Source organism: Porites lutea, chromosome 2 (genome assembly GCF_958299795.1).
Source record: "Porites lutea chromosome 2, jaPorLute2.1, whole genome shotgun sequence".
Classification (NCBI taxonomy): Eukaryota; Metazoa; Cnidaria; class Anthozoa; order Scleractinia; family Poritidae; genus Porites; species Porites lutea.
The window spans coordinates 10376856-10397273 of record NC_133202.1 but is presented as its reverse complement, the minus strand read 5'-3'; the positions used below and the strand labels follow the sequence as shown (position 1 = coordinate 10397273).

At 41.6% G+C, this 20418-nt stretch overlaps 1 protein-coding gene across 1 annotated transcript in view; it reads right to left on the bottom strand.

Moving 5' to 3' along the window:
• Window positions 1-939: 939 nt before the first annotated feature.
• The window catches only part of LOC140927697 (L-fucose kinase-like), a 48265-nt gene continuing 28786 nt past the window's right edge, over window positions 940-20418 (bottom strand). Inside the window, exons 8-29 of the mRNA XM_073377374.1 lie at window positions 20047-20166; window positions 18593-18791; window positions 18093-18229; window positions 17206-17319; window positions 16268-16327; window positions 15684-15809; window positions 15117-15215; window positions 14428-14576; window positions 13942-14156; window positions 13066-13214; window positions 11972-12033; window positions 11472-11556; window positions 10672-10735; window positions 10405-10502; window positions 9037-9071; window positions 7788-7888; window positions 6259-6710; window positions 5912-6011; window positions 5222-5287; window positions 4624-4680; window positions 4006-4106; window positions 940-3416 (exon numbers count right to left, since the gene is read on the bottom strand). Coding sequence (XP_073233475.1) covers window positions 3336-3416; window positions 4006-4106; window positions 4624-4680; window positions 5222-5287; window positions 5912-6011; window positions 6259-6710; window positions 7788-7888; window positions 9037-9071; window positions 10405-10502; window positions 10672-10735; window positions 11472-11556; window positions 11972-12033; window positions 13066-13214; window positions 13942-14156; window positions 14428-14576; window positions 15117-15215; window positions 15684-15809; window positions 16268-16327; window positions 17206-17319; window positions 18093-18229; window positions 18593-18791; window positions 20047-20166 — 2670 coding nt within the window. The 3' untranslated portion in view covers window positions 940-3335. The remainder of the gene's footprint in view (window positions 3417-4005; window positions 4107-4623; window positions 4681-5221; window positions 5288-5911; window positions 6012-6258; window positions 6711-7787; window positions 7889-9036; window positions 9072-10404; window positions 10503-10671; window positions 10736-11471; window positions 11557-11971; window positions 12034-13065; window positions 13215-13941; window positions 14157-14427; window positions 14577-15116; window positions 15216-15683; window positions 15810-16267; window positions 16328-17205; window positions 17320-18092; window positions 18230-18592; window positions 18792-20046; window positions 20167-20418) is intronic.

Below are 20418 nucleotides of genomic sequence, written 5' to 3'. Positions count from 1 at the left end.
AAAAAATAAGTAGTTTTTCTTTTATTCTAGTTTCGTTTATACCACCACATGAGAAATTTCTGTAATTTGATTGGCTTAGAGCAGTGGTATTTCAGCTTAATATGAAATACCTACATGTGAAAATTACAAACCTTTTGCGGGTAGTAGTATAAACAAATAATAGTATAATTTGTACGTGATATTTGGGATAAATACCACTCGTGAAATTTTTAAAATTGTATCAAATTTCACGTACCTATCGGCTTGTGAAATTACGTATATTTCGAAATATTACTCGTGGCATTTATGTCAAATATCACTACTAATCATGCTATTACCTATACAAATTATGTCTAGAATATAATTTACCTACCATAGTTTTACCCCTGTGCGCTGCTAATCTACAATAATGGGACCACGGGTGACGGAAATATTTCACTATTTGTCGTGAATTCTAGAAAATTCTCCATTTTTTTCACATCACTAAACCGTGCTTAACAGCCGCAAGAGAGAATGAGCCACAATCCTGGCCAAATGGTTTTGGGACACTTCCCCTTTTCACGTGTTTTGTATGGAATTTGCAGCTAACTTGCAATACATACCCAGGTGTTTGACTTGTAACACCCTACACTGTCCAGCGGGGAGGAGGGTCAACTTGAATTGCACTTTCCTCACTTAAACACAAATGTCTCAAACGTTTTAACCAGGATTGTAGCTCCTTCTGACTTGACAGGCGTTATTGGGGGCGATCAGGCGAGATTTGGTTTGCGAACACGAAGCGCGAGACAAAGAGAGGAGAGAAAGATTTTCTCTTTCCGTCGTCTCGCGTGTCTCGCGCTTCTCGCACGTGTTCCGAAACCTTCTGAGCGCCCCCAATAACGCCGTTATACTGTTTAATATTACCCCAACAGGGGAAGCCATGGGTAGCGGCCTCGCCCTTATTAAACAGGACCCAGGAGGGGTGTAACGATATCGGTTCGCCCCTGTTGTCCTGTAATCGGCGTCGGACACTCATAGTCAGTTAGATCTCTCAGCAACTTCCATTCAATGCATAATTAGGAACAGATATTTTTCTCTAACGCCTATAATAACTTAGTTATTATACTTTTAGCCTTTTGCTTGCTTTCCTTTTCTAGCCCTTACTGTACTCATCTGTTTATCTATTGTGTTTCTGGACTGTTCACAGGGGGTTCACAGTCCCCTATTTTTCCCGTAAGACCGTCCACAGTAAGCGCTTTCGCATTGCAGGCGGGCATCTTGGATGCAATAAGTGTCAAATCCACTTAGGGGGTGTGGAACGGTAAAGATGGCCGTCCGTACCGGTAAGCGCTCCATCCTGACGATCTTACGAAAAAACAGGAGACTGAACAGTCTACTGTGTTTCTGACCCATGTATAAAGGTTTGCTACTTAGGACTCCAGTCATTTTGTTGTAAGGTCTCCGTATACTAGTCAGAGATTAAGTTTTCAAATGCTACACACTCGAACATCTGCTAACGACCACCTCTCACTCTACAACGGCCACTTTTTTGTCCCGGCCGGCAGACCATAAATTGACTCTTGGTTAAACCTCTCTACAACGGCAACCGTCACTAAAGCGTGTCCCAAACTGCCAAAATAACCTCTCGACAAGGGCCTTCTTTTTCAGCGACTGATGAAAAAGTCAAGAATGGTCATGAAATTTGATCCGTAAAGCGCGTTGATGATTAATCCCAACAATCGTATTTTGATTGTGTTCCATTTGTACTGTAAGAGTAAGCGTAAATTATCTGCGATACTTGTTCGTTTTGTCACGTTGACATTTTGATTAAAAATATTATTCAAGATTTTTGCGTTTTTTAATCTCTCTATATATTCTTAATTAGTACCGGATTAACATTACGGGATACAGTAAGCATGAACGTAGCACAATAAACATGTTCATTCCCTAAAGAGAATTAGTTATTTTTCACCTCTACCTTCCCATAACGGCCACTTTCTTCTGCCCCCAAGGTGGCCGTTGTAGAGCGGTTCGACTGTATTATTTGTTGTCGATAACTGTAAAGGGTGTATTGTTAATGGCATGTTAATTTGGCGAGATAAAAACGCGTCGAACACTCGAGCGCATCGAAAAATGTTTAAAAACCTTAAAATATTTTGTTTGTTCCTTTCAAATTTCTTGAAGTAAAGTAGATATATATATATAAATCTATATTTTATAATAAACCGTCATTGGCAAGTTAATGTATTGCTATAATCAGGTGCTCCTAAAAAACAATTCGACATATTAAAATTCACACTTGGCTGCGAGGCTCGTGGAAAAAACAAAAGTAATCATTTTGAGGCTCAGTTATGAATAATAGCGGAGCTCCACGCGCGCGAACGGAGCCCCCGTACCTAAGAAAATTTGGTAATCTGACCATCCGAGAAATTTTGTAATCACGTGACCGTACGCCTTCCCGTCCGTCCGCACCACAGGGAAACCAGTGTGAAATGTCAAACTTTCTAGCTAGTGTGGAGCCAGTAACCCGTGTCTAACTTGATGATGGACATCCATATTATGGTCAATTGACAGATGTCAAAACAAGGTATCCGCTGAACAGAGTCACATGACCATTACACGGACTTAGGGGCCAACTCATCGAGGTCACGTGTTTTTTAAATTTTTCGCTGACCAGTTGTTAGCTTTTAATGATCGCAGGCTCAAGTTTATGTTTTTCAGTCATATGGTTCTCCTCTAAAGTTAAGTACAGTCTAACTTCTCCTTACGGACACCTCTATAATGCGGACACCTCTCTATTACGGACAGTTCGTTTGGTCCCAGAAAAGCCAAAAATCATACATTCCCTATCTCTATAACACGGACACCTCTATAAAGCGGACAATTGGTTCTGTCCCTGTGATGTCCGTATTAAAGAGGTTTAACTGTATAGATTTGTGGATTTTTTGCAGTGGTTTGAAGTCTATGGTCTCAAGTAAATTTAAAATGCCTAAACTGGAGCTTCGGGTTTTAGCTTTGGCTAAATCTATATATTAAATTTCTTTTGTCTTATTTCCTCAAGCCTCAAGGGAAGGCAAGGGTAACGAAGTGGCGAGAGCAACTCGCCTGCCACCAGTATAATCCGGGTTCGAATCCCTGGTGACGCAATGCTGAGATTGTTGGCAGTTCTCGCCTTTGCTCTGAGAGTTTTTTTTTTTACAGGTACCTCGGTTTTCTTCTCTCCTTAAAAAACCAAGATATCTGATCTCCAATTTGATCCGGAATCGTGGTCGAAACACCACTTACCAGATGCGCTCTCATTTAGCCTTATTTATTTATTATGCGTTATTTATACGAAAGGCCTTTGGTCTTCAGTCAATTTATTTCTTGATCAAGATTCACTGTGAAGGTTCCTCTACTTTTACAGTAAGCCCTTCCCAGTCCACGCCCACATCGTAGAAAGTGATCTCAGCCGAAGGCTAAAAAAAACATCAGTGAAAAGGGGAGTGATTAGTTATTAGGAAGCGACCTACATTAAACGATACTACCCTATTCTAAACCAGGACAGTGATAAATAAGGTCAAACCCTAACGTCGCGTGTTGCAGGTTCTTGGCCCAGTGCCCAAAGCTTAAGCTGTAGTGATCACGCTAGTTGTCATGGTTACATAGTGAACGGGACAAAGGCCTGGTGATTTAGGGGCCTGAAAGTGCACGCTACAGTGGAAAACTAATATAACTTGAGAGAAAATGATAGGGCAGGAACATAAATTGGAAGACTAACTAAATAAAATCACCAAAGAGAGAGTGAACGTCTCTTACAACTTCTCCCTATAACTGTTTTAAGGGCACTAAAAAGGAACTCTCCATTCCTTACTAGCACCCTCTACGAATAAAGCACGCGCGTGACGTAGAGGGCGTTTCGGCCAATCACAGCGGGTGTGATGTTTTACTAAAACATTTTACTTGTACAAGAGAGTATACTTTAGAGAACACTGTAAAATCATGCACTCAGATCTTTTTCCGGGTAATCAGAAAAAAAAGGATCTTATCTGACAAACGAAATATCACCTGTTTTTCCTTGATCAATTCTTTGACTTTCTCCACCATGTTGGGCTCTTTGGTGAGAACAAAAATGAATCCACCCCCTCCAGCTCCGGCCATCGCTTGACCTGAAAGTTATAAATTTTAACCCGTGATGTAAGTGCTCTCCATCAACCAACTAGCCCTGATCAGTTTTTTGGATTTTGCAGTAAAAGTGACAACGTTTCACTCTAATGCTGGGTTTGTAGGAAAATACCGGCCTCTAAAACGACGTCCGAAGCCCCTGCCCAATGATGATAGATCAACAAATTAAAAGCCAACAAAATATATGTTAGACGACTTTTCTGTATTAAAACGACCTTTTCGAACATGTCCTTCAAAAACGACATCTTATTTGCGGGCCTGTTCATTTCATCAATTCACCTGAACATTCCTTGTTGCCTTTTCAAATGACGTGCTCACTCCATCATATTTTTGTACGAACATCATTTAGGGGGAATTGTGTGGGTACTTATGGTCTTTTTTGCTTAGGGGGATAAGGGTCAGCTTGTCTCATCCAAAGGGGGGGGGGGGGGGGGGGGTCAGGCTATTAAATGGAATGGCTTCAGGTCAATCCCATGCGGAGATAAACGGTGGAAGACATACCGTAGCTCAAGGGCTTCAACGCTTCCATTAAGTCCTTTATCGCCTCCGGCTCAGATCCTGTTGGCAGACAAAGCATTCAAATGTAAAACTCAAAGATAATTAAAGGCGGTGAATCCATACAAAGAAATGGCGGCAGCACTACATTTGGATTGGTTCACACTCCTCCCCGGAGTCTTCGATATTCTTCTTCAGCGGAACAGGTAATGAACGTTCTGGTGCGTTCTGCGCCAATTAAAAATCGCAACCAGAAAATCTGAGTTCCGTTTTTATTGCGTAGAATTAACTAAAGCACGTTTTGCTTTGACGCTACAGTGTTGGTCTGCAAAGCGGAACCATATGACCGGCTACGACAAAACCCTTATTTATCCGCTTTCACCGCAAGATTGGATTTTTTTCTCTCAAGCGATGACCAGAAGGAACGCAGCCTGTAAAAGCGGAATTGCGTCTCGTACGGTAAAGTAAACCTGAGATCAGGTGCCCTTTTTCTCGGGGGAGGGCGAAAGTCAGCAGGGAGGAAGGACCGCCTGATCGTAGGTTTACAGTAGAGCAATAATGAGGGACAGCGGAACGCTGCTAACCGCATGCGCATTACACTCACCAGGTGCCATCAGGCTCTTTTGATGTCGATAACAAGTCCAGCATTCACCAAACTTTTTTATGTTTCCTGAAATGCAGATAACAAATGCCATTAAAATCCTAACGTCTAAAGATCTTAATAAACGCTCTGAGTGAGTAGTACTTACTAATTGTTGTTTATTCACCATTTTCACAGAGACCATAATAACAATACAACTTGTTTACCCCGCACAATTTTGCATAACCATTGTCTTCGATTTCTCTTGAGACGACTGTAATACCCAGGGGAAACTGGAAACAATTATTATGCAAAATTTGGGGGCGTAAACAAGGTGCATTATGGTCTATGTGAAAGTGGTGAATTTGCCATTTTTAAGTTGCTCTTGAGAGTTGGTCGATGTTGAGGCCAGTTGCACTATGGGAATGTTTTGGAGACGATACCACTTCTTTGATTGGCTTTTTCGAGGTTGCGTAGGAAACTGGGTCAAAATTCGTCTCCCAAAACAGTCCCATAATGCAAGTCTTCATCAGACTGACCCAGCCTAGGGCACATTTCAAAATAGCCAATAAAGCTAGGCAACTATTGACGCTGTGTAGTGTAAAAATTTCAAATCCAAGCATCTGAAAGGTAATCTGAGAAATAATATGCCTAGGTTAAACACGAAGTTCAATATCGTCGAAGAAGCACAAGTGACTTTGATGCACAACTCACCCTCTTTCAGCGCCTTAGCAGCCTCTTCTGCGTTGTCTATCAAGTTTCTTGCGTTGTTGGTGATTTGTGGAAACCTTGCATACCAATTCCTGACGACATTCTGCTCGATAAATAATAAGGCACCGTCAGATTTAACTAAAACGCATCTATCCCCATCTCTCCCCCCCCAACTCACTTCATCACCACACCCTACCACTCTCTAACCTTCCACGCCACTTGCGCCTGTCAAGCCCTCCCGTATCTCGCCCCTCCCACGCATGTCTCACGGGCTCAACAATTATTTGGAAGGGAAAGCAAACACTACGCGTGCGCCGGTCGGTGAGGAACCTGCGATCTCTCTAATTTACCTGTAGCAAATTCTTAGCGAGCCTTGTTCTTCCAGAGTAAAAGCAGACCAGCCGATTGCACAGATCCTCAACAGTCTTTTCACTAAGCTCCAGCTTTTCAGCTTCCACTTTCAGCGGCAAACGAGCCTGGGACCTAGAGATCTTGAAACCAGGCACCAGTCCTCCCACATTGTCCTGCCAGCCTCCGCCAGTGGTAAGCATCTGTTCAACGATCATCACCGCGTGGACAAGCGAATCCAAGCTCGCTGTGCGGTCTGTTACCCGTAGCAACGCTGCTAAAATAACTCCCGCTAAAATGCTACTCGTTCCCAAGCCACTTCCTTGAGGAGCCGTTGACCACGTGTGAAGTTCAAAACCTGCTTGGTACTTCTTTCTCAGTTGGTCTGTTAAAGTTTCTTTCGACGAAAGATCCACAATGTCGAGTAAACAGAAACAGGCTTTAAGCAGTGCCCCTGAGAGAAAACAACAAAAAATCCATACCGTCTTCAAGGATTAATAGCCCATTTTTCAGTTACAGATGAAAGCGAGGCTAGAGTTGACCTTGTTTTGATACAACCCTTCCTGCTTTATCGAGTACATCATGTTATTATTAAGCTAACTAGCATTTTTAAGCACAATTTCCAAAAGAAAAGGGGAAAGGTTTGTATTAAAACAAAATCAACCTCAGCCTCGCGTTCATTCAAAGGCTAGGATACTAAGCCCACAACTGTAAAATAGTTTTTTATCTGTCAGTTACACTAGCTCTTGGAAAGAGCACTCAACTTTAACCGAACAGTACAGCGTAAACAGAAATCATCACCACAATGCTTAAAAAAAAAAAGAAGGAAGGGCTATAGATGGAGTTTAACTAGATTTAGCACATAAACAATGATTCGCCCTCTACACTGTGAACTTAGATACCATATAGTTCTTGATAAGTCGACTTCTTTGCCTGGCAAAGAGTACCAAAAAAGGCGTTTAAAAAAGTCTACTTTCCGTAATCAAACATAACTGTGACTCGACTAACCCTTTTGTACAAAACGAGTCGTCGGCAAATTGATATTGATGTTAATACCTATCTACAATTCCATTCTGAATTTAGAATCGGTTATAGATATAGGCAAGTTAAGGCAACGAGGAATTTAATTTTAATTTTAATTCCTTCTTTCCAAGGAACATAAGACTGTGGAATCGGTTGCTCGAGGAAAACGTTGAGTCAAATTTCTCAGGCATATTTGAGTTACTTAGCGTTTTAGCTGAGAATAAGTAAACTTAACATATTTAAGTTACTTAGCGTTTTAGCTGAGAATAAGTAAACTTTAATAAGATATAACATTGACTTATTTCTATATATGTATATGTATATTTCTGTATATTTCTATATATATTTCTATATATTTTTAATTATTTTTACTTAAATATTAACTTTGACTTATTGATTTCTGTTATTAATTACATCGAGTATTGTACAAATTGATGATTGTTCCTTTTTAACATTTTACCCTGGAAATAAATCACTTAGATGTAGAAGAGCATGAGCCAAATCTTACCTGGAGCGTTCGGTTGAGTGTAATTTTCTAGGTGTTTCAGTTCACTGCACACAACCCTGACACTATGATCTTCCGAATGGATTACGAGGGCAATTTCTAGCCTGAAAAAATAACGATATATGTCAGGCAATCACTTTTCATTCGTCACATTATAGTTGCAGGCGATCAAAGGGGCCCGCAAGTTTAAACGTAAACTATACAGAGTGTTTCGGCTATTTCACTTAGCCCACAGAGACCTGGCGTTATTTGGACATTGTGATCTTTCATCTCAACGAAATAATTGGAAACGCTGTCGTCATTCGATTCTTGTAAATCTTCGCTCTTCAACGATTAGACAACTTTCTCTGTCAGATCGCGTGAAAACCATGGAAACGGTTGATTGTTGATTGATCAAGTTTCAACAGAGAGAAAAACCCTTCGAAGGCGCGTGTTAGTAATAACCGCTGTAATGGAGAACGAAGTGTAACAGCCAATCATATTGTCAGTAATATGCTCAATGTGTAAAGGAAATAATTTTTCCAATTTTTATTACAAGTGAAAAGATGATAAATGAGTTTAGTTACTGACCATTTACTGATCCTTCAACGTCCTTCCTACCGATCCTACGGAAATTCTTACGAGTCGCCCTTTTGGATCACGCTTGGCAGCTTGGCCTACTGGCGTGACGTCTTTCCGCCCCGTTTGAAGGAGGGCTGCTACGAAAAAAGGTTCAGCAAAAAAGCGACTTGACCTGCTTTCCATGCACAAAAGAAAAAACCGAAGCTGGTCGAACCACTGTTTCGCTTAGCGTTCTTTCGTAACAGCTTTCTTTCAATTTCACGTAGCACAAAATGAATTCATACCAGGGGTAAATTGCCAAGCATTATCCAAAAGGGCTGCTTACGATAATCACGCGGAATTTTGACAATCTCTAGATGAGAGATGGGACGGAATATGAAGGCTTAACGAACGGGGTTAGTAACTAAACACTTAATTGTCAATTTACATTTGTGAGTGGAAAATAACGCCCATTCCAAAAAAACCTTGTCCTTTGAGTTGCTCCATGCGGTTTGTTTATAAAATTTTAATGTTATAATAGCCAGACACCATTTGTTTAAAAGGTGGATAGCGCAATCCAGCGGATAAAACTCTTTCCAGTGGATAGTGCAATTTGTTTCCCTAATACTTATTCACTGGATAGAGATTTAACCGGTGGATAGCGGTAGCCAACTTTTGAACACACGAGGCTAAAAATACCATGGTTACTTACTCCTTTATTTTCCTAACCCGGGCTTTTGTGACTTTCTACAATAAAGGGAAGAAACATTGAAAAATGCAAGTAACCATACTTACTATTCTCTAAAAACTGAAACCTGCGGATGCCCCCCGCCCCCTCCACCCCCTTAGGATAGAAATAGGGTCACCACAACTTGAAAGGCACTGGAGGGAGAAGTAAGATTCCCCCCTTCATACAACTACTTGCGGGAAACACTAAGCTGATTTAGCAACAAGACGGGAATGTCAGTTCACAACGGGAAAGCGCGCGGAAAGGACTAAACACGACTTCCAGTGCTCAATTTGCCGCTCTGCCATTGGTCAAGCCAGTTGTTTGGTTTGCGCGCGCCGTCGTCAACTGACGTTCCCGTTCTGTTGCTAAATCAGCCTACTGTCTGATGTAACAAACCGTTCGTCATGTCCAAGCAACGTAGTAGATTGAGCCGTTAACAAAAATCTTACAGCACCAGAATCAAGACAAATATTCCTCACACTGTTCTCCAAGTATTTCTAATAGTATCAATATTGAAAATTTGCTTGGAAGTCGGAAACATTTGTCTTTGGTGAACATTTCTGTGATTCTCATGAGAAGTTTGTTTGACTTAACTGAGGCCAGTGTTATATGCGACTCACTGTTTGGATACAGAGGATGAGCAACAGTTCCAATCTCGTTCCCAGAGTCTGAGTTACTCTTGTCCCCGTTGCCCGTTCCGCTGAACAATAGTGAACTCACGCAACAGAACGGCAGAGGGAAGAAGACAGCAAACCTTGTGTGACAAGCGTGACAATTTTGTTTGAAATAACTTTTCGCCAAACTTCACTTTCCTTTAAACAGATCTTATGTAAACGACCAGAAAACATTAATGTTAAGTGAAGTTCACGACAAAACACGCAAGTAATAGCCCTGTCACGTTTGTCACACACGAGCGTTTTGCCGTTCTCTTCTTCCTGCCGTCATGTTGCGTAAACTCACTAATAATTGCAAGGGTAACGCGGACTCTGGGAATGAGATTGCAAGAGTGACATCAGTGACAGTTAGAACGAGAGACCTACAGCGCAAGGCCGAGTTGCGCTGGGAAGGTGATACAATTAATGGAGAGGGTGACAGTCAGGTTTATTGCAAACGGCATACGCAAATTTGTTCCACGTGACCAAGTTTCCCTTAACTTTTGCTTTGCGTTAGTTTGGTCTATAATAATTGTTTTGGACTGCTTTTAGCAGCACGTTTTCTTTTTTGAGACATTCTTAACTTGAATCACACGTTTGCCGTTTGCCGCCGTAAAAGTCACTCTAAATCTCTCTAATATATCACTCAAATCACGTGAGTGGATACAATTCTTAGGGAATAGAAACTCGTCATCACCTGTCCGTTGAGTTTAACTGCAACATTAAGCACTGTACCACCTTGTTCGTACGTAATTGGAGGCGTATCACTCCACCCACCAGAAAGATCTATGCGGGCTGAAAGGAAACATGGTAATTTTAACATGAAGCCAATAATGGACGAAAACGTTAGAAGGGAATTCAAAAAGTGGGCTTAAGAAAACGAGGTGCGGACTTCGAGTTAAGTGAAACAAACGGTCAGGCGTTCGTTAAGACATTAATCTACAACAAGAGGAAGTTGGCTAACCTGGCGCCTCTGCTGTCACCCAATGGCCCATAGGAGTTGGGTCACACGGTTCAGTGTGGAAAAACTAACAGAATGCAACCACAGAGTCAATGAGTTGATATAAAGTATCCAAAAGACATCACAAAACGACTGTCAATAAAGACATTTTGGGCCGGAAGTAATTGTACTAGTTCTAAGGAAGCTCCATTTTACATGAGCTCACAATCTTTCCAAACGAGTGTGAAATGCGCTTTCAGTAGGCTGTAAGGAACTGATTAAGCTCTCTATTCCAAACCAACCTTAGAGGGAGAGCTCGGTCTTTGGTCTCTTTGAGTACAGGCAGGTAACAGCCTGACAAACACAATTTCCACCTCTCCACTCCACGCCCGCATTTAGTCGCTTCAGTTACAGACTAAGAAGCGAAATTTTAACCCCTCCCCTCCTCTTAACTTAGCGGCTAAAGTCACAGACTGAGAAGCACAATTTTGACTCCTTCCCCTACCCACACCTTAATCTCTTCGGTTACAGACTAAGAAGTATAATTTCCACTTCTCCCCTCTTAGTGGCTAAAGTTATGGACTGAGAGTCATGATTTTAACCCCCTCCCCCCCAACTTAGTGGCTTCAGTTCAGACTAGCTAGGGAGCGTAGTTTCCATCCTTTCCGATAAAACTCAGTCATGGTAGCTTAACTCCTAACCTATCCTTCTGCCTCCTTGATACCCTTTATCCAGCCGATGCCAAATAAAAGTTACAGAGAACTACCTATCATTGTGCTAACAGTGCCCGTTAAAGTAAGGTTTGCATCACCTATGTAACACACCTCTGAAGCAGTGAGTACTGCCTGCCGTCTTAGGACCTGCTCTGCTCCTTCATAATGTCGCGCTGCACGAATCAGCAGATCTGGTCTATGAAGAAAAAATCATAAGCTTAACACCTAGTCACTAAATTATGAGGTCACGGATTTTTCTATTACTCTTGCCAATCATCTTATCACCACACAAAGCAACCAATTTGTATTTTGGACAGCCCGCAGTGGGAGAGGCGATTGTTGCGAAAGGGAGAGGGGGACAGAAAGGCTAACACCAGTCGAGAGGCCCACACGTATGGAGCATATCCCAGTAAGACTAGCAAGAGCCACCAGGAAGTAGAGAAGGGGTCTTCTCCGCCAATACGTCACCGGTATTTATTTAACCACTTGAACTGAAGATGAATTGAAGTTGCGTTACGATTCAGCATACAAGCGGGACTTCCTTAATTTCACTTCTCCAACTTATCAACGGAAGATAAACGCCCTAATGCATCAAAGATTGTAGTTTTTACCTGTCAAGCCATTTGGATCGCTCTGAGGCAAGGGCTTTCACTCCTGCTGCTATTTCTCCTCTCTGAAAAAAAGAAGAAAAGCCACGCAGAACATTAAAACCTCTCTTTGATAAACTGACGTTTCGAATGTGCAGGGATGTCATTAAGATTACAAGTTGCTGGGTAAATACAACAAGTGTTGGCGGGGATTAAAACAGCTAAGGATTTCTTTTGGTTCCATTTTTCTTCTATTTTCCAATGAAAGTAGCCGGGGGAAATCCCCGGCCCCCGCCACTTAATGACCGCCCTGAATGTGTCTAGGGTATTAAAAGAACGCGCCCGAAAATTGAGCTACAACATTTGGTAATTTAACTAAAGCTTCAGTTATGTGCAACACTTTCTTTTCTTAAGCTTGAAAAGACGGAAAAGAGGATAATTTTTAGTCTCAGTTTGCAAGATTTAATCAAATTCTATCCCTACAAGCTTGCAAACCGCAAACACTGACAACTCCAGTGGAGATATACCCTGCCTACAATGATTGATTATAAAATAGACAGGAGAAGTCGTTACGTCACGTTACCATAGTAGCAAAATTTCTGCATCTCAACAAAACGTGACCCTGCAAATACGGCAGAAAAAAAAACTTAAACATTGACATGCCCTGCACACGATCGTACCCAGGAACAAAACGGTAGCCCATACTTTTCTTCCATCGTTCGACAATGCAAACGGCCGTGTCTGTCAAGAAAGATTGATGAGATCCAGAATTTTGCTACTATGGTAAGATGACGTCACAGGTCTCCCCTCCATTGCATTATGATCTTAAGATTGCTTTTTACAAACTTGGTATCTTAGCCTTTCAAAGCGGGACTAAACCGTGGTAAAAATTAGTAGCCATTTTGAAATTTAACGTGAGACTGGTGTCGGTGACTCGGTGTTGTGTCGAAATGTATTGTGGGACTGTTTCAAGGGACGGCGCTTTACTCAGTTTCCCGCCCAATTTCGCCTGGATTGGGCCAGTGGACTGAACGATAGCGTCCTCCAAAAACAGTGTAAGCGTTCATTGAAGAGTGGACCTTTGTACAGAGCTAACGCTTTAAGGTTTATGGACATACATCAAGAAGTTCAAAGGCATGCATCCAGGATTCATTGCGGGCCGGACCACTTCTCAGCCCAGCTCTCTCTCCTGCCATAGCACCTAACACGTCCGCAATACACGCCAAAGTCCGAGCGGCCACGCCTGGAGAACTTGTACTGCATGCAACTGGGGAAGGCAAACAACGAAATTAGCAAAGGTATTTACATTAAATTCAAGGAGATTATTATTTTTCCTATAGACGTAAAGGTCGCTGCAATAATAATAATTGCAATTGACTCAAGAAATCTCTATCTCAAATAATAATAATGATGATGATGATAAAAATGACAATAATAATAATAATAATAATAATAATAATAATAATAATAATAATAATAACAATAATATCATGCTAGCGCCCTGCAACCCTGATTGGGATACAATAAACAAGTGTTAATGCTGTACCAATATCGCCATGGAAGAGACCACCCGTTGCAATCTTCTCTGTACCTTTTTTTTGGAAATCCTAGAGGTTTCCAGGGACGCTGGCAAGTGAAAGGCAATTGTTTGTTATCTAAATGCAGCGACAGAAGAGCCACAGCTATTTTGACTTGTTGGCAAGTGATGGCAAGTTAACTACTTCCGATGTTGGGATCCACGACTCGGTGACAAAGCATCTGAACAGTAACGACAAACTCCTGGCCACGTGTCCTGTCGACACCTTTAAGGCCTACACATCGATCTATTCTCGATCGATCAAATTATGAACGAATCACTATAAAAACTAAAAAACTGATACTTTAGAAACGTTTAGTTTTCAAATACATACCGTCTGCCAGGATTCGAAACACAGATTTTGTTAAAAAAAAAAAAAAAGAAAAGAAAAGAAAGAAAAATACAACACTTCCATTACCTTGATCTAAAACCTCCAATATCTGCGCGTCGAAACCTTCTTTTGCGCAGCTCTTAAAGAAGGGCAGAATACAGTTACTGCTGCAACTCGTCAACGTGTTAACAACTTCAGTTTTTCCAATTTCAAACCAAAGGTTCTTCTTCCAGCTAAACTCTGCATTGGTATCAATAGTCCTCATAATGTCTTCTAGGGAGAGCCTCAGTGAAGAACGCCACCTAAAACATGAATCATTTCAATTCAGGTTCAACGACTGAAAGAAATGCGATACCACCTTTATTTACAGGTAATATAGAGAGAAGTGCGACGTCACGTTACCATACCAGCAAAATTTCCGCACGCCTCAACTCCGACGCTTTGAGAAAATATAAGAAGACACAAGAGGAAACTTAAGAAAGAGTGACAAGCTGTAAAATGTAGGGGACAGAAAGGGCAAAAATTTCACTCTTGAACTAAGCCAAAAATTAATTACCAATGGACAAAACTGACCTGTTGATCTTCTGCTGATCAGTTACTTCTGACACTCCGGTGTAGGCCAACCATAAGATATCATCTTTCCCAGCATCTTCATTCAACACGTCGAAAGGGTGAACAACAGGAAACATCTTTGCATTGTAAAGAGATCTGTGCTGTTCAGGCTGAAAATGCAGGAGGTTATTGTTTTGTTTTTTCCCAGGTAAATGGAAAGCCCTGGGACCGAGGTTGTTTTCGTGCAACAAAGGAGTGCGTCACGTGAGGTATGATGGGATACGAGGGAGGGGCTGATAAACAGAAGGACTCATTTTTCAAATATTAGCATGCGTAATCAAATGGTGACGAAATCTGTTTTTTGGGGTTAGCCCAACAGGGCTAAGAGACGCATTTTTTTGGCTGTGCAAAAGATCAGGAAAACTTTCAGCCATAGTGATTTATTCATATTTTTAAAGGATAGTGCATTTACAGCAGTTGAAAGGAATGTGGTGTTCCAAATTAGCTATGTGAAACGGGGACCATTAGTCAATAAAAGCTGCGAGGAAGGTCATCGCCTTTCTGTCAAAAAATGGTATATAAGAGGGTAAGGGGTTTAACCTCGGGGCGGGGTCTCCCCGTATGAAATTTTTGTTGAGTAATCCCGGCCGGGGGGGGGGGGGGCGGAGGGGGGCTGCAACGCCGTTAAAAGGAATTTTTTTTAGTCTCACCACTCCTATCCAAACTTCCTCTTGGTTGATTCCTGTTCTGTCGAAAAACGTTTTCCAAGGTCTGTTGCAATAAGTACTAGTTGATGATGACGACAACTCCTGTTAAGGAAAAAAACCGGAAGATAAAATACCTTGAGGCAATTCCAGTGGAATTTCTTTGGCCAAACAGTAAGTGAATATAATCTAATCAAGTACTCAGGTCAATATAAGTACCTGAATTGGGTGAATGTGTAATTTATGATACCCACAATTGCATAAATATATAATGGTGGATTTCTTTGCAGCATTTACGTATGCTTGGTTTGGGATCAATACAATAGAATTTTTTCTCGAAGAATTTACATGAAAATAGAGTTTAGTTCCCAGAGGAGAGAAATGCTTTTGTTCTTGACCGCCAACATGGCCGCCGTGACGTCATGTGCAAACCAACAATAGCCATAGCATTTGCTTGCTGAAAAACCGCAGCGGACAAATGCGACGGCTATAGGTGTATTTTGCGAATGAATCCACACTTTATGTCACGAAACGTCTTAAAAGACTTCTTTGTAATTTCGTCCACTGCCTCACCTGTAACTGATCCCCAACACCGAAAACCACCAGGACACGCTCAGATTTTCCTCTCAGGCCTGGAAGCGATACATTGAATCCAAGGATACAGAGATCTTTGGCGAGGGTGGTTTCTCTACTGAGACCCTGAGATAAAATACACACAATTTAACTGTTATAGAGGAAAACAAGAAGCCTGCGAGCACGCTCTCTATTTAGGGGATAAAGTGAGAAGTCACGCGTCAGCGTCACGCGAAAGGAACCGCGCGAGCGAGGGAATGGGGAAAAGAAAGGGATAGCTCTCCTTTTCTTTGTCCCTGGCTCATATGTTTTCTCTTGGCTCGCTTTGCTTCGCCCTTCGCGGCGTCACTCGCGCGTTCTCGCGTGGCTTGCTTCGCAAGACACTTGCAATGCAGAGCTTGCTCACAGGCTAGAGAAGAAGCTGCTTTATTTAAAAAAGAAAGAGTGTCCATATCCCATTGTAGGGTTAATGTGAGAAAGGAAAATAAGATATTCAGAAGATAAGAAACATCCTCACTTAATGACACATGCAGATTCTAACAACTGTAGATCCTTATCAATGTCTCAATCATATCATGACTGACCTTGAAATCACGAGGAGCAATCCCCGCCATAACGCTACCTGGACCAACGGTCACATTTCCCTGTAATTCAATAGTCAAGGTTAAAGTTTTTAGGTACATAACAATTATCATGGTGTGTAGGTAAGAAAAGAGGGAGGTAGGCAAATGAACAGGTATGCAGGTAAGACACAACTTTGATGTTACTTGGAAATGAACAAATTCGTTGTTGTCTTTGTTGTTATAATTAAGAAGTGGAAATCAGTAAGAAGGAAGGTACGTAGGTGGTACACATATGGGCAGGTTAATAGTTAGGTGTGTAGCTACAATCGGCGACAAAATTGGGTAGTTTCGGTGAACAAAGGAATCCGCACCCCTCCCCTGTCCCCTCTATTCAAAGTTGGGGTGTTTGTTGTTTTCTATTGGCAGCTAGAACAAGGGCACAACATTGCACGGAGGGGATGGGGGAGGAAAGCTATATTTCCTCCTTTTGAAGTTAATAAAACGTAAAAAAACGCCCAGTTTTGGGCGAAGTGTCTCAACTCATTTTGTCGCCGATTGTAGGTAGCTAGAAAGATAGATAGGTGGGGTTGGGCACAACTTTAAGTTGCTAAATAGGCAAGAGAGGTAGAGAGGTAAGTAAGTTGGTAGGTAGGTACGTGGGTAGATTGTTAGGTTGGTCGGTTGGTAGGCAGGTAGACAGGTAGGTTGGTCATTTGGTCGGTCAGTAGGTAGGTAGGTTGGTCGGTACTTAGGTAGAGAGGTAGGTAAGTAGGTAGGTAGGTTGGTCGGTTGGTCTGTAGATACATGTACGTAGGTAGGTTGGTCGGTATATAGATAGGTAGATACATGTAGGTAGGTAGGTTGGTGGGTCAGTCAGTCGGCAAGTAGCGAGCTAGTTAGCTACCTGTAGTTAGGCACATGCAAAGGTGTGGCTAGGCATATACTTGGGGTCCCAGTACCTGTAAATGACAGTGTGATACAACAGATTTCTTTCCAATGCTGATTCCACCTTCAACGATGGAATTCACTACAACAGAGGAGGCTTCCACGACTGCATCTTTTCCACCCTCGTCCTATTTGACGAAATAGTGACAATTGTCTCCTAACACCATGAAAACATCTATTCATTCCGACGTATACTCCTCAAGCAGGAAATCTTAGCTCTAAAGCTATAGGCTAATTTTTGCTGACGTCATTGGTTACATTTTTCGTCATTAACATATGACTAAATTCACAGAAGCCGTGGCCGTTTATACGAACTAAATTCGAAAGTTGAATGAGCTGATTAATTGTGTAATTTCCAGTTCTTTGCAAGCAACATTGAAGGAAATATCATCCATCGAAAACTGCGAAATTGCTGGGGGGGGGGGGGGGGGGGGTCATCAGATACAGAATTATGGGCATATATTAATGAGGCAAAAATGTAAACAAAGATTCGCCTTTCCATCATTCAAGATTATGGACCTGACTGACTCTATCATCATGGCCAAAATCCCCATATCCCATATATCGAGGTTTCTGAATGGAAAATTTTCATTTGTGCGTATTATAAGTGCTCTAGTTCCTTTATTTAGCCCCACTGGGGGATGGACGTTATTTGTTGTTTTGACTCGGGGCTTAGAGGCAGGGCTTATAAACATAATTTTTTTTATTATTTACTCAAGTTTGGAAATTAACAATTGACATCTCTCAAAACTTCTTGACTGCTAAAACTTAAACTTTCTACAAAGTTCAACAATTGTAAACAAAGTTTAAGGGACAGACATTTGAACAAGATAAGTTTGCCAAACAATGTCGTCCATTTTGCACGCATTAAGTGAAGAAAGACTGCTCCGCTGCAAAGTACCTGGTGAAAACAAACGTGTGTGTGGTTATTGGATTCCAAAGGAAAACTGCCAAACTTTTCAGCACTGTTGAGCATTTGTCTCCTATAGCATTCAGCTGAGGGAATCATGTAGTCAAATTCGCCATTTTCAATCACAACTGTTGAGAAAGGCATGGAAATAAAATCACTAATAACTTGATTTATTAAACCTTGTTTTCTGGACATATCTGTCTTTGACAAAGATGACGGGAAACTCGTAAAAAATTTATCCGCCTACTCATCCGTAAGTCTAAAACGCAGCCGGCGAAGCAAAGAACCGCTGGATAGGAGACTACTTAATTATAATCAAGACCTCTAGATTCTAAAAAAGGTCGACTTCATGTACAAGGACAAGATTTTCGCCATACCAAGTCGTGGGCGCGCGTGAACCAGCGTCATTTTGGCGCTGTCTGGCGGAGCCTCCCCGTATGGGCCATTATAGGGAGTACCCCCGGGCCTTTTGTAGCCATCATTAAACTAACCTCCTTTCAGTGTAATTCCTCTGAGAAGCTTCCATAGAGAGGCTCTTACTCCTTTCATCAACATCATATCCTCTGTTGAGCTGCATTCTCTTCCCATCCGAGTGCTGCGTCCATACGAGCCGCTCCTTTCACCATCGACAAAGTCTGATTCAGTTATTTCCTCAGCCAGACAAAGAAGGATGTCGAAAAATAATGACAGCTAGTGAGGACGAAAAATGAAATTCGTCAGCTATGGGCTCAGTGTCACGGCTTTATATTTCTTTAACCTTTTTTAACCAGGGAATAGGCACGAACGGGACTCACAGGTCCCATGCGAGGTGCCATCCCTACCCGATCCCACAACCCGTAAAGGTTGGCCATACCACCGGGGTCAACGTCCCCTACTCATTTCGAACAGTGGTGTGGGTTATTTTACGTCCCACGAGAACAGATCAGTGAAAGTATGTGTCCGGCCTGGGTTTGAACCCGCGACCTCCCGCTCAGCAGACCAGCGCTCTACGAACTAAGCTAACCAGGCGGCGGTAAAAAAGAAATTACTCGTAAACGACAAAATAAAAGCTTTTTGTTCAACAAATACACCTCCAAAGCATTATATCAAACGTTTTAAACAACAAAAATGAACTTTGAAAACTTTTTACGCCATAACAAGTTTTCAAAACCCCGCAATTGCAATCCGTTTCAATCTTCTTCAAGTTTGTCCGTCCGGGCCTCCTTTTGTACTTGCTGTGTTATTTATACCTTCTTTTAAATTTTTGAGCGGTTATTTTTATGTTTCACTCAATTTGGTGGCAGTTCCTAGAGTAAGAATTTTGATAAAATCCCTGTCACAGGTCCTTTAACTGTCAATTACAGGGCTGTGGAGCAATAGAAGAAAAATGTCAAACCGGGGTAATCCTCCTCCTCAGCTTCCTTCAATGATGACGCCCGCAAAAACTTGGCCTTCGATCCCCCATTTCCCCCAGCTATTTAATTTGGGGGGGAGGAGAGCTAGCCAGTTTTATCTAACCACAGGTAGCCCAGACTCAATATGGGAGAGAACGTTTGAAAATAAACAAAATACGATCTGAATTACATTTTTTTAAATAAATTGACAATGAAAATAACTCAACTTGTGTTTGTGTTGTGTGTTTTACTGTCTGTTTGCAAATCAAAATCTAAAACTCAATAAAACGGCTTCCAAGTGGTTCTACGTTTTTCTGTAATATTCAAATCACAACGATCTTATAAAATTCAAATTCTAACGAACTCTCATATAGAGTCTGGGCGGCCTGTGATCTAACCTTCCCTCCCTCCCCATACAGCATTACTGGGTACCCTGGGTACAGTATTGGATGCTATTTTTGACCCCTAAATAACAATCGTTAAAATGCCCATACAAACGCTTGTAATAATTATTTCTATTATGCAACAATGATCCTCACTCGTGAGCTTGGGGTACCTGTGAGTCTACTAACCTGTATAGGATCCGCCCCGTTGTCCAGTCCATAATAAGTGCAGGCATCAAGAGGAGCATAGGCATATAAACCTACGATTCTCTTGGTAGTTTTGATGTTAATATAAATCAAACCACTAACCTGACAAACAGCAAATAAGAAAAATCAGTGAGACCTAAAGCAGCAGCTGGATGGGGTCACATTTTTACGACTGGGTTTACTATTATGGGGTTGCATTTTTACAAAAGTTACCAGAATCGGGTCGCACATTTTCAGGATTTTGAGGGTCAGAAAATCCAGGTATGTAGGGATTTAAAAATAGAAATATTTGCACCACAATAAGTTTAACAAATCAGGATGGCCAAGTTGAAAGGCTTTATAAGGTAGATGCAT